An 11,310-nucleotide genomic window follows, 5' to 3' on the forward strand; every position below is an offset into this window, starting at 1 on the left:
TAAAAATATAGAGATATATATTTATCTATATAATTATATATATTATCTATGTAAATAATTATATATCTAATGTAATAAGTAAATATATAATAACTATATAAATAAATATATTTATCTCTATAAATAATATAGTTATACATTTTTTAAAATATATAACGTTATACATTTTTTAAAATATATAAAGTTATACATTTTAAAAAATATATAACATTATATATTTAAAAATATATAACGTTATATATTTTTATATTTTAATATGTAAATATGTATAAATTTTAAAAATAAAAATCATGTACAGACACTCAAACATATTCTCTTTTTGTTCATTTGTTTTTAAATCTGAAGTATATATACTAGGACCAATAAAATCTGTCTGAAAAATATATTGTAGACCTGGAGGAGTCAAAAAAATGTGTGTATGCCTGTGTGTGTGTGTTTGCCAAAATTAAAACTATAAAACAGCTAATAGGAAAATTCATTCATCATAGTTTGGGGCACCCAGGTGTCTGTCAGCTCAGGCTCTAAGAAGGTCCCCAGGGGAGTACAGTAGGAAATTCACTGCCTAGGTGACACCCTTTCATGCATCAGGCTGTGGTAGTGATGGTTGCAAACTCACATGCATGCAGGGTGCAGATGAAGAACATAAGCGGGAAGCAAATGAGGGCTCTATGCTATGGGAGCGCTTGTGGGCTTGTGGGGACGGGAAGCATGCATCCCTGTAATGTGGGCTCGGCGCCAGCCTGGAGTGACCTGACTGGAAGGCCCACTTGGTATTTACAAGGGAAGCCAGACACTTATTTTTCCCTGTGAAATGTCAAGCTTTGTTAAATACACATGCAGAAGAGTAACAAGTTAGTTGACACAGTCCCACTGTGGCTTACTGCCTGCTAGATGGAGTCTTCTCTCCTATGATGGTTTAGCACACTCCTGCTCTATGCCTATGAAGTAGCACTGTGACACACTGAGGAGAGTTATTCTGCTTTTGTGACACTTTCTAATTAAAAAAAAACGTGTTTTAATTGAACATGTAAGGTTTTTTTTTGTTCTGGAAAATAATTGCTGAGAAAACGTCAAAAATGTTGCTTTTGTTAAATTAGCATCTTTCTCTCTTATACCAGTTCAGGAAGTATGCTTTATGGTAACAAATGGAAACATTCTAGGAAGAATATTTATACATTATAAATTCTCTATTTAATGTTGTTGTAGTCTCTATCAGGATTATTTTGAAGTAAACACTGAAATCAAAAGAGTAATTCTAAACAAGTATGAATTCTGAATTTTTTTGGCTAATTAGAAAATTATAGAAAGGGGTAATATGTGTATAGGTTTAAGAAAAACAGAGTTTTCACAACACAACTGTTTCTCTGACCATAGGTTAACAAGCTTGAAAAAGAACAGAAATTGAAACAACATGTTGAAAATCTGAATCAAGTTGCTGAAAAACTTGAAGAAAAACACAGTCAAATTACAGAATTGGAGAACCTTGTACAGAGAATGGAAAAGGTACGCCCCTGGAGAATTAGAGGATTTTCTTACTGACAGCGTTAGGATGAGAATGAAATAAAATAATACTAAAATAAATAGGATATTAAATTAAATAAGATAATATTATGTGAAAATATTCTTTACAATTCTTGGCCTTAGGAAGTGTTTATTATTAATTTTTCCCATAAACATTTCGTATGATCTATACTGTAGTGATTGATTTACCTTTCTGCAAATATTGTAGTCATATCATCATTTGTCACTTTCTCTTTCTAGGAAATGTGTGACTTAGAAAGGGGAACCAAGTGAGGCTGTGAACGCAAATAATGGAAAAGATCACAAAGTCCATCTATTAGGAGTAATAATATAGCAGGTCCCTGTAATCACAGCATTTTTATGTATTAGAGTCAGTGCAGTATCCATTTTTGGCCACCCAAGTCTACTTTGTGTTTGTAAAAACCTACGGCTGCACTAGGAGAGATACAGTTCACATTAAGAAAATCCATTCTATAGAAATTGGAACTTTAAGAAGGCATATTTAGAGAAGAGTAATAATAGAAGAAAAATTTTAAAATGTTTCATGCCATGTTCATTTAAGTAGCTGGCACTCCAAATATACACAAAAGGTGAACACATAAATTTGTGCATGTATGCCACAGAATTTAGAATTTGGAAAAATCAAGGAATATTTTTTAATAGCAAAACAAAGAGAAAACTGGCATCTCTGAAACTGAATTGGGGATAGAGAAAAATATAGGCTTTGGATACTAGTAAATATTGCCCAATACATTTTTTATATTTATTGTATTTGCCTCTGTTCTTTTTAGCTTTAATTTGTTTTATGAGTCTACTTGGGTTTATGCCATTTTATAAATGTCATTTCAAAAACATCACATTTCAATGTTCAGGTTTCTTACCAAAGGAACCTTGATTTGTTTAAAAATGTTTCCCAATAATTTAAAGTTTTATGACATTGTGATTTGGTTGAATTTGTAGTCTTGGTGAAGGTCCTATGAGGAAATCACAAAAATTAAATATGCCCATTATCAAGTGGCTCTAAGATAATAATATTCAGCTGCATGTGTATTATGTGGAAGGTCACTGAATGTTATACTTTAGCAGAATCACTGGGTTAGAATCTCCTTAAGCAATTAGTTTATCCAGGCATGACAATTTATAATTACGCTGTTTTGGAAAAACTATAATATTTGGTTGTGTACTTGGTAGTGGTAGAATACTTGAGCCTATGATAAATAGCTTAACAAAACTAAGATAGCACAAAGAATGTTTGCATTAAGGAAAGAAAGACAATTCTGGGAAAAGAATAAATTGCTTAACCAAACAACTTGATTAACCAGCTTAAAATTTAAGTTTAGTCTAGGGCTCACGCCATCTCAAACCCAGTAATATTGGGTCAGGTTTAGTGGCAACTGTCACTGCCTCCAAATTAACAAAAGAACAGGCCGGGCATGGTGGCTCACACCTGTAATCCCAGCACTTTGGGAGGCCGGGGCGGGTGGATCATGAGGTCAAGAGATCGAGACCATCCTGGCCAACATGGTGAAACCCCGTCTCTACTAAAAATACAAAAATTAGCTGGGCATGGTGGCACACACCTGTAGTCCCAGCTACTCAGGAGGCTGAGGCAGGAGAATTGCTTGAACCCAGGAGGCGGAGGTTGCAGTGAACTGAGATCGCACCACTGCACTCCAGCCTAGTGACATAGAGAGACTCTGTCTCAAAAAAAAAAAAAAAAGTAGAAGATAATTTCTATTTCCTAGTGATCCCAGGAAATGTATACTAGATGTTAGTTCATCTCAGAGTTCTGGGGTATATTTACTTGACTGTTTACTAAACAAATATTTGAACACCACCATTTGTAGCATAGAACTAGGGGCTGACTATATATTTGTGAATGAACCAGACAGTCTCTTTTTGTGGAGATGACAATGTAGTATATCTGGATTGTGTGAGGCTCAAGGAACTTCCCAGATCTCCCTTTCTTAATTCCTCTATGAGTCCTTTAGAGAGGCTGAAAGCCCAGTCAAAGGCAGAGGAGCATGCCCCAGAATAAGGTTCAGTGACTCAGATCCTGGCAGGACATTCTTGGGAAGTGATGGCCTAGCTCCTGCCCTGATAATAACTCATAACAGTGGGCTGTCTCCAGGAGATCTTGGACAAAGGAAGTAGACAGGATGCACATGGCTTATTAAGGCCATGCAGCAACCTTCCAGAACAGTTCAGTGACTTTCTGGAGGGCAGCCTACTGGAATCTCTGGAGGGTGGAGGTAAGTGTGGATGATGTGGAGGAGAAATGTGCAGGAGTTTTATTTAAAATAAAAAATGATTTAGGCCAGGAGTGGTGGCTCATGCCTGTAATTCCAGCATTTTGGGAGGCTGAGGTGGGAGGATTGCTTGAGGCCAGGAGTTCGAGACCAGCCTGGCCAACATGGTGAAACCCTGTCTCTCCTAAAAAAAAAAATACAAAAATTAGCTGGGCATGGTAGCACGTGCTTGTAGTCCCAGCTACTCTGGAGGCTAAGGCATGAGAATCACTTGAACCTGGGAGGTGGAGGTTGCAGTGAGCCGAGATGACGCCACTGCACTTCAGCCTGGGTTATAGAGCAGGACTCTGTCTCAAAAAAAAAAAACCCAAATTGGTTTAAAAATATTTTATATTTATGAAACAAGCAAATAAATTATAAGGAACAAAATTTGGCAACTTCTTGGTTTAAAGAGAGACTGAGAAGACAGGCTGTGAGGAAGAGTGTCTCGGTGGGGAGTGCCAGCCAGAATAACAGGAGGGTGTACTGGGCCTTTTGTATTAATAGGAAAAAGACACAAGTTCAAAAAGAAAGTAAAACTTAAAAACGAACATCCTCACAAAGGTTGATAAATACTGCCCTGGTCGTGGGTGCCCCCTGGAGAAAAATTTACTTGCTACTCACTTGAACAATCCACCGCTCCAGTAAATAGCCATTAGTGATATGAGGTCTGGTAATGAACATATTACTTAAAACCTTCACCATCTGTCCCACTTTAATCAGGAATGCAGTGAGAATGAATTCCATAAGCACAGTGATAAGCTAGCAAAAATGCCCAATAAGAGCATTTTAATATGGCATATGTTCCGTTTGCTAGCAGTGCAACTCTGTTACATCATATTTGTTTTCTAGTGTCATTGATTTAGCTCCATTGCAATTTTAGAGCTCAAAGGCACTTTGGAGACCACCTAGTTCCTTGTCATCATTTTATAAATGAGGACAGCATGAACCAGAAACTATTCCACAATCCTCCACTTTCTAGATCACAACCCTTTCCATTATGCCCCCGTCTTCTCTAATGCTGAACAAAAATGATAGACTTGGTTCCAAAACATTTAGATGTTAGCATTTGGCAATGATTGAAACTGGTGCCCTGTCCGATCAGCCTGGTGAGGGAAACCTGGAGCTGTCTGGAGGTATGGCTCTGGGGATAGTGGGTTGCCCACTGTGTGGTGCTCTGAACTCCCTTTCCCTTTTCTGAAGACATTGCCTGAGAAGTGCTATCTGGTATGGTAAGATTTTCTATGTTGTCAAAGAGGAAGCAAAAAGAACCCAAGCTAGATGGCAGAGCCTGGCCAAGGGAGAGCATTTACTTGTCCGTTTGTCTGGTCCCCTTGACCCCTGTTTATGAAAATCCATTAACCAAGAGTAAGTCTATTTAACATTTGTTAGGCACTATTTTCCCTCACCCTACAAATTCAAAATACATTATCTGTGGTGTGTTTTTTTGACAATCCAAGCCTCATTATATGCTTGTAAGATTTATCTGTGGGCCGGGCACAGTGGCTCATGCCTGTAATCCTAGCACTTTGGGAGGCCAAGGCGGGTGGATCACCTGAGGTCAGGAGTTCGAGACCAGCCTGACCAACATGGAGAAACCCCATCTCTACTAAAAGTACAAAATTAGCCGGGCGTGGTGGTACATGCCTATAATCCCAGCTACTCAGGAAGCTGAGGCGGGAGAATCGCTTGCACCTGGGAGGTGGATGTTGCAGTGAGCCAGGATTGTAGCATTGCACTCCAGCCTGGGCAACAAGAGCAAAACTCTGTATAAGAAGGAAGGAAGGAAGGAAGGAAGGAAGGAAGGAAGGAAGGAAGGAAGGAAGGAAGGAGGGAAGGAAGGAAGGAGGGAAAGAAGGAAAGTATCTGTGATCCCTCAGAAATAATTTGAACACAGCTAGGGAAACTCCAGGACAATTTCTATGTGGCAAGAATACTATAAGAAACATTTGAAAAAGCGTAATTTTAAAAAATAATAGAACACATAAGATTTGAAGTAATTGGTGCCTTCAAATTATTATATATTGAGGTCCAAATATGTGCCAGGAAGCCTGTATGCCTTTTACATATATTATCTCTATCATCCCAACATTTCAATATAGGTAATATTTTCCCTGTTTTAGGAATGCTCAGAAGATACAAATATAAGTCAAATGAATGTAGAATGAATACAAGTCAAATGTTGTAACTAACTCATTAATTAATGAGGGAAACAGTAAGATGAGAAAGCTGGTTTAAATAAAATATTTTCAGAAACTAGCCACTTACAGGCATTTTGGAGAAAAAGTGAAAATAGCACAGGAGTACTAGATTAAACTTAAAAAAAAAAAACAGTTAATATTCTTTAAGACAATTAAACCATGACCTTTGGGATTGTGTCTTCTACCAGACAGAAATCTACAAATTCACATGCAGCTTCACAGACTCAGGCCTCTAATCAAATGATAAATAATAAAAGCGAATACAGGGAAATTCTCTGAGAGAATTAAATAAATCTTGGGTCAGATGATTAAACGATGACCCAATATGACATTAAAACTATATGCTGTATATTGTTTTTATTTCCAAGTTGGGGTTAATTTTTCTTAACGTTGGTAAGGCCCAGAGAGTTTAAAACCTTGGCCAAAATTTAGAAACCAGTTAAGTCCCTATGTACAGCCTTTGTGATGTTTCTGCTGTATAGCACTGCCTTGCTGTGTACTATTCACGCAGATGCTGCAGCAGGAAGTAATTTTAAACAGCATTATAGTTTCAGCACGCCTCTTCCAGTCAATTCCATCTATGTTGCCAATACCAATTCCTGCCTCTTTTCAATCTCCCCTGATTCTTTGCAACTTGGCAACCTAAACCATCATACCAAAGCACCAAATTCCTTTTTTTCAGCGGAGAGCCATCAAATATAAAATGAACACAGTCATCTCAGCTTCATTTTTCATGGTCTTCTCTGTTTTCCTTTTGGATGGAAAGGCTTTGGCTTAATAATCAAATTAAGGCATCTTTTTAAAAGATATTCTTTCCCAGCATCATAAAATTGCAATCTCAGTTTCTCCTGTATCCTAATTGGAAAGCAGTTATATCCTTTGTGGCCTTGATCCTTCATCAAAAATATGTTTATTGCTTTACTACCTTCTGACAGATGCCACGTAGTATGTAGAGGTATCTAGTGTCCTTGGTTACCAACAACTGGGTCTAATGTAGGCGAAGCAGGTGTAAGGGTGGGAGAGCCAGGGTCTAGCGAGGGATGAGCAGGCTGTTTACATGTGGTAGGATGGGCAGAAGTGAGTGGAAGAGGTTGAGCTGAACAGGCTATGGGCAATGCCCTGGAGGAGAAGCAGAAGAAGTCCTCCAGGCAGGTGAGAGAGTGAAGACAATTTTGGCCTATAGTTGAACTATGTGTAAAGCACACAGGAGAATACTCGGCCAGGTTTCCTTGAAGATGAGGAGTAACAGCACATGTGAAATTAACTCTTTAGCTCAAGCCATAGTTATAGTATGACAAGAGGAAGGCCTTGCCAAACATACACATGCAGTTTAGCAAAATTTGTATCTTATTTTCTCCTAGGAAAAGAGAACACTACTAGAAAGAAAACTGTCTTTGGAAAACAAGCTACTGCAACTCAAATCCAGTGCTACATGTGGAAAAAGGTTTGCGAAGCTACCTGTTAAGTAAAGGCAGTTCCTGATTTCTTTCCTGTCCACTGGTATGCCAGCCAGGGAACAGAAGACCTTCTGTCCCCCAAAGAAATAGGATGACTGACAGTGCAAGAGGAAGGTTGAATTCCTGGGATTAACAGTCATGGACTTATGTGCCTCCCCTTCCTCAAACTCAGAGGAATCACAGAGCAGTTGGGAGCCGGGGGCAGAGTTCACTGGGGGTGCAGGGAACCCTGCGGGAAGGTTAGTCCTTCTGAAGAATGAATGAGTGAGTGAGCCTGGCACCTCCTGGTTTACCATTTGTGCTAAGGAGGACGCTTGAGAGGTCTTTATTCCCCGATGCTTCTGTCTTTGTTAATGAGTCTCTTCTACAGCAGACATTACACTGGCCAGCCCACAAGCAGAATTCTAAGATAGTTTCTTGATACTCCTTAATTCTGTAGGGTGAAGGAAATGCTATGGACAATATCCTTAGTTCTTTGTACTTACTTATAAATACTCAAAGTTCACATGCAGTCACAGTCCTCAGTATGCTGGGGATGGGTTTGTGGATATCACCATAATCGCTATGCTACTCAGCTGCTATTAGAAAAAGTCTCTATTATTATGTAATCAAATCATAAGACATTTTCTGAGATTTTTCTTTATTTTTAAAAAATTCTAAGTCCAACACAGTCATTGTATGTTTCGATATAATTATATAATATTGTTCAAAGTCAAATCGATTTCAAGATCTTAGTTTGTCATCCTAGAACTATTGTTCACTAGGCTATCAGGCACTATTGTGGACAGAATTCTTGTTGTCATTTATTCAATGATATGTGCTCAGACATCCCTCTTTCTCAGTCTTTTGATTTCCCCCCTACGGGCTCCCTGCTGCTTCCTTTCCTTTTTTATCTTTCTTCCCACCTGTCCTCATATGTTGTACCTTCTGCCTGGCTTGTATTCCTGCATTTTTGACCACATATGCCAAAGTCCAGAAATGGGCTGATCCTGGCAATTACACACACACATTTGAAACATACTAGGATACCAATATGTTATTAATTTTCCTATCTTCTTCCCTGTAACAAAGATATAGCCCAAGAGAGGGGACTTCTAAGATAGTTTTATAACACTTCACACTTCTGTAGAGATTGAAGGAAATACTGTAGAAAGTATCCTTAGATCTTGGAATTACATATGGATATTCATAACTTAATTCTAAGTAAATCTACAGTTAATATTTTTTCTTAAATAGGCAGAGCTTTTCCACGTAGCAGAACTACTGATTTGTATGCATCTTCCATTAAAAGTTCAGGCCTTCCAAGTTTGATTATTTTTTTCCTTTAAAAAATGTGTTTTTAAAAAATTGGTGATAGGGCTATTGTTCGTCTTTGAGCCAACAGTGTAGCTGTTTTAAAAAGCAACCTGATCTATTCTTTCTCTTCTATTCTATATAAGCAGTTGTTATAAAGAATTCTTTAAAAGCTCCTAAGGAAGTTTTAGAAATTTCTTGGGGAAAATGGATGTTTGGTGTTTCTAGAAAGGTTTTTCCAACATCCAGGCTTATGCAATTTTTATAGAATGTGGGTATAATACATATTTGTGATTATTTATTACCTTGTCTGAGTTTTATGTAGAGGCAATCAGTTCGTGAAGTGACAAGAAAATGAAATCAGTTTGAATCAGACTCTTTTGGTTGAAATAACAGAGACTTGATTAAGCTACTACAAAAAAGAGAGTTTCTGTTAGGTTAAGATTAGATAGATAGGGTCATAAAAAAGAGACAGAAACGTTAAAAAGATTTGTCTTCTTAAAAATAAGATTGACTCCATATTTCTATTACCATTACTGGTAATTGACACAGGTAAAATGCTTTGCAGTTTTCAGAATAACCTCAGGTACCTTATTTATTTTACTCCTTTCATTCACCTATCTGAGAAAGAGCTGAAGTTCTAATTGAGTTGTCCAAGATTGCTCAATCTCTCATAAGTTATAGAGCAGGGAGTTTTCACCCCTACATTCTCGTACATAGCAAAGCATGTGCTCATTCTGCTATACAAGATTTTGACCATCTTTCTTTTATTTCTGGAAAGCTCTGAAGATCTCTTAAACTGGGTTCTTCATTCCTCTGAGTAACGATGAGCAAAAAGCCATTTTCCAACTTTTCCATCTGCCCTGCCACATCACAAACAAATATGCAGGACTTTTTAGGAGTTATCTTTTGGGGAAACATATTTGGGATTGATATGGTTTGGCTGTGTCCCCACCCAAAAAGATGAGAATCTTGAATTGTAGTTCCCATAATCCCTACGTGTCATGGGAGAAACCTGGTGGGAGCTAATTGAACCATGGGGCCGGTTAGCCCAATGCTGCTGTTCTTGTGAGTTCTCACAAGTTCTGATGGTTTTATAGGGGCTTTTCCTCCTTTTGCTTTGCACTTCTCCTTGCTGCGTGGTTTTGGCCCACCATGTGAAGAAGGACACGTTTACTTCCCCTTCCAACATGACTGTAAGTTTCCTGAGGCCTCCCCAGCCCTGCAGAACCGTGAATCAACTAAACCACTTTCCTTTATAAATTACCCAGTCTCGGGTATGTTTTCACAGCAGCATGAGAACAGACTAATACAGGAAGTTGTAAAAATAAACAGTGTTGGCCCCTCCATATTTACATAGATGCTGCTAAGGAATGGAAACTCCTTAGAGGAGGAAAGACCTTGAAGCTGAGGTTGCATGTCAAAGCATATGGTTGCTACTTAAATTGTACATTTGTCTGCGGTAGTTTGGGGAGGGAGTGTTCTCTCAAGGCACCCCTTTGGTACCACCAATGAAAATAATAATAAAGAAGAATTTTATAGAAAATGGTGAGACACATTCACGAATTTTGTTGAAATGCGAACAGGGTCACACCTACATCCAAGCTGATTCTTTCCCTTAGTCTGGCCTGGGAATGGTAAGGATCTGACCTCTTCTCTTCTTGTGGTTGTGGTCCCTAGTTATCCTTTATTCCACTGGGGGCCCATAGTCAGTGGTGTTAACACTCATGGAAGTCCAGAGAAACATTGAATCCTAAATAGAAGGCAATATGAGTCCCCACAGATGGCAGTAAGATTCTTTTATAGCTTCAGAGAAGCTCTACGATGCCACTAATCTCACTATCTTCTGTGTCCTGTGGGATTTCTATGTAGGGCTATTCATATTTCCAATGCCTCTATAATCTGTAGTGTACCCAGAAGTAGCCTCTTGGAGCCTGCAACCTGGCTTTCGTTGCTACTTTTACTTCCTTTGTCTCAGCACCTAGCTCTTTTGGCTTCTTCTGGAATTTTCATTCTCATAAACATCTTACTGCATGAATCCCTGGTAATAAATGTACTTTATAAAGACTTAAACATCAGGAGCACCCAGATTCATAAAGCAAGGCCTGAGTGACCTACAAAGGGACTTAAACTCCCACACAATAATAATGGGAGATTTTAACACCCCACTGTCAACATTAGACAGATCAACGAGACAGAAAGTTAACAAGGATATCCAGGAATTGAACTCAGCTCTGCACAAAGTGGACCTAATAGACATCTACAGAACTCTCCACCCCAAATCAACAGAATATACATTTTTTTCAGCACCACACCACACGTATTCCAAAATTGACCACATAGTTGGAAGTAAAGCTCTCCTCAGCAAATGTAAAAGAACAGAAATTATAACAAACTGTCTCTCAGACCACAGTGCAATCAAACTAGAACTCAGGATTAAGAAACTCACTCAAAACCGCTCAACTACATGGAAACTGAACAACCTGCTCCTGAATGACTATTGGGTACATAATGAAATGAAGGCAGAAATAAAGATGTTCTTTGAAACCA

General features: G+C 38.4%; 1 protein-coding gene across 3 annotated transcripts in view; it reads left to right on the forward strand.

The window, feature by feature from the left end:
* Nucleotides 1-11,310, forward strand: part of CCDC68 (coiled-coil domain containing 68) — a 68,545-nt gene that overhangs the window by 29,559 nt on the left and 27,676 nt on the right. For all 3 annotated transcript variants that reach the window (XM_058438312.1, XM_032151705.2, XM_058438313.1), the window contains exons 7-8: nucleotides 1,375-1,503; nucleotides 7,372-7,454. In XM_058438312.1, coding sequence (XP_058294295.1) covers nucleotides 1,375-1,503; nucleotides 7,372-7,454 — 212 coding nt within the window. The remainder of the gene's footprint in view (nucleotides 1-1,374; nucleotides 1,504-7,371; nucleotides 7,455-11,310) is intronic.

This window comes from Hylobates moloch, unplaced genomic scaffold (assembly GCF_009828535.3).
Source record: "Hylobates moloch isolate HMO894 unplaced genomic scaffold, HMol_V3 SCAFFOLD_5, whole genome shotgun sequence".
Taxonomy (NCBI): domain Eukaryota; kingdom Metazoa; phylum Chordata; class Mammalia; order Primates; family Hylobatidae; genus Hylobates; species Hylobates moloch.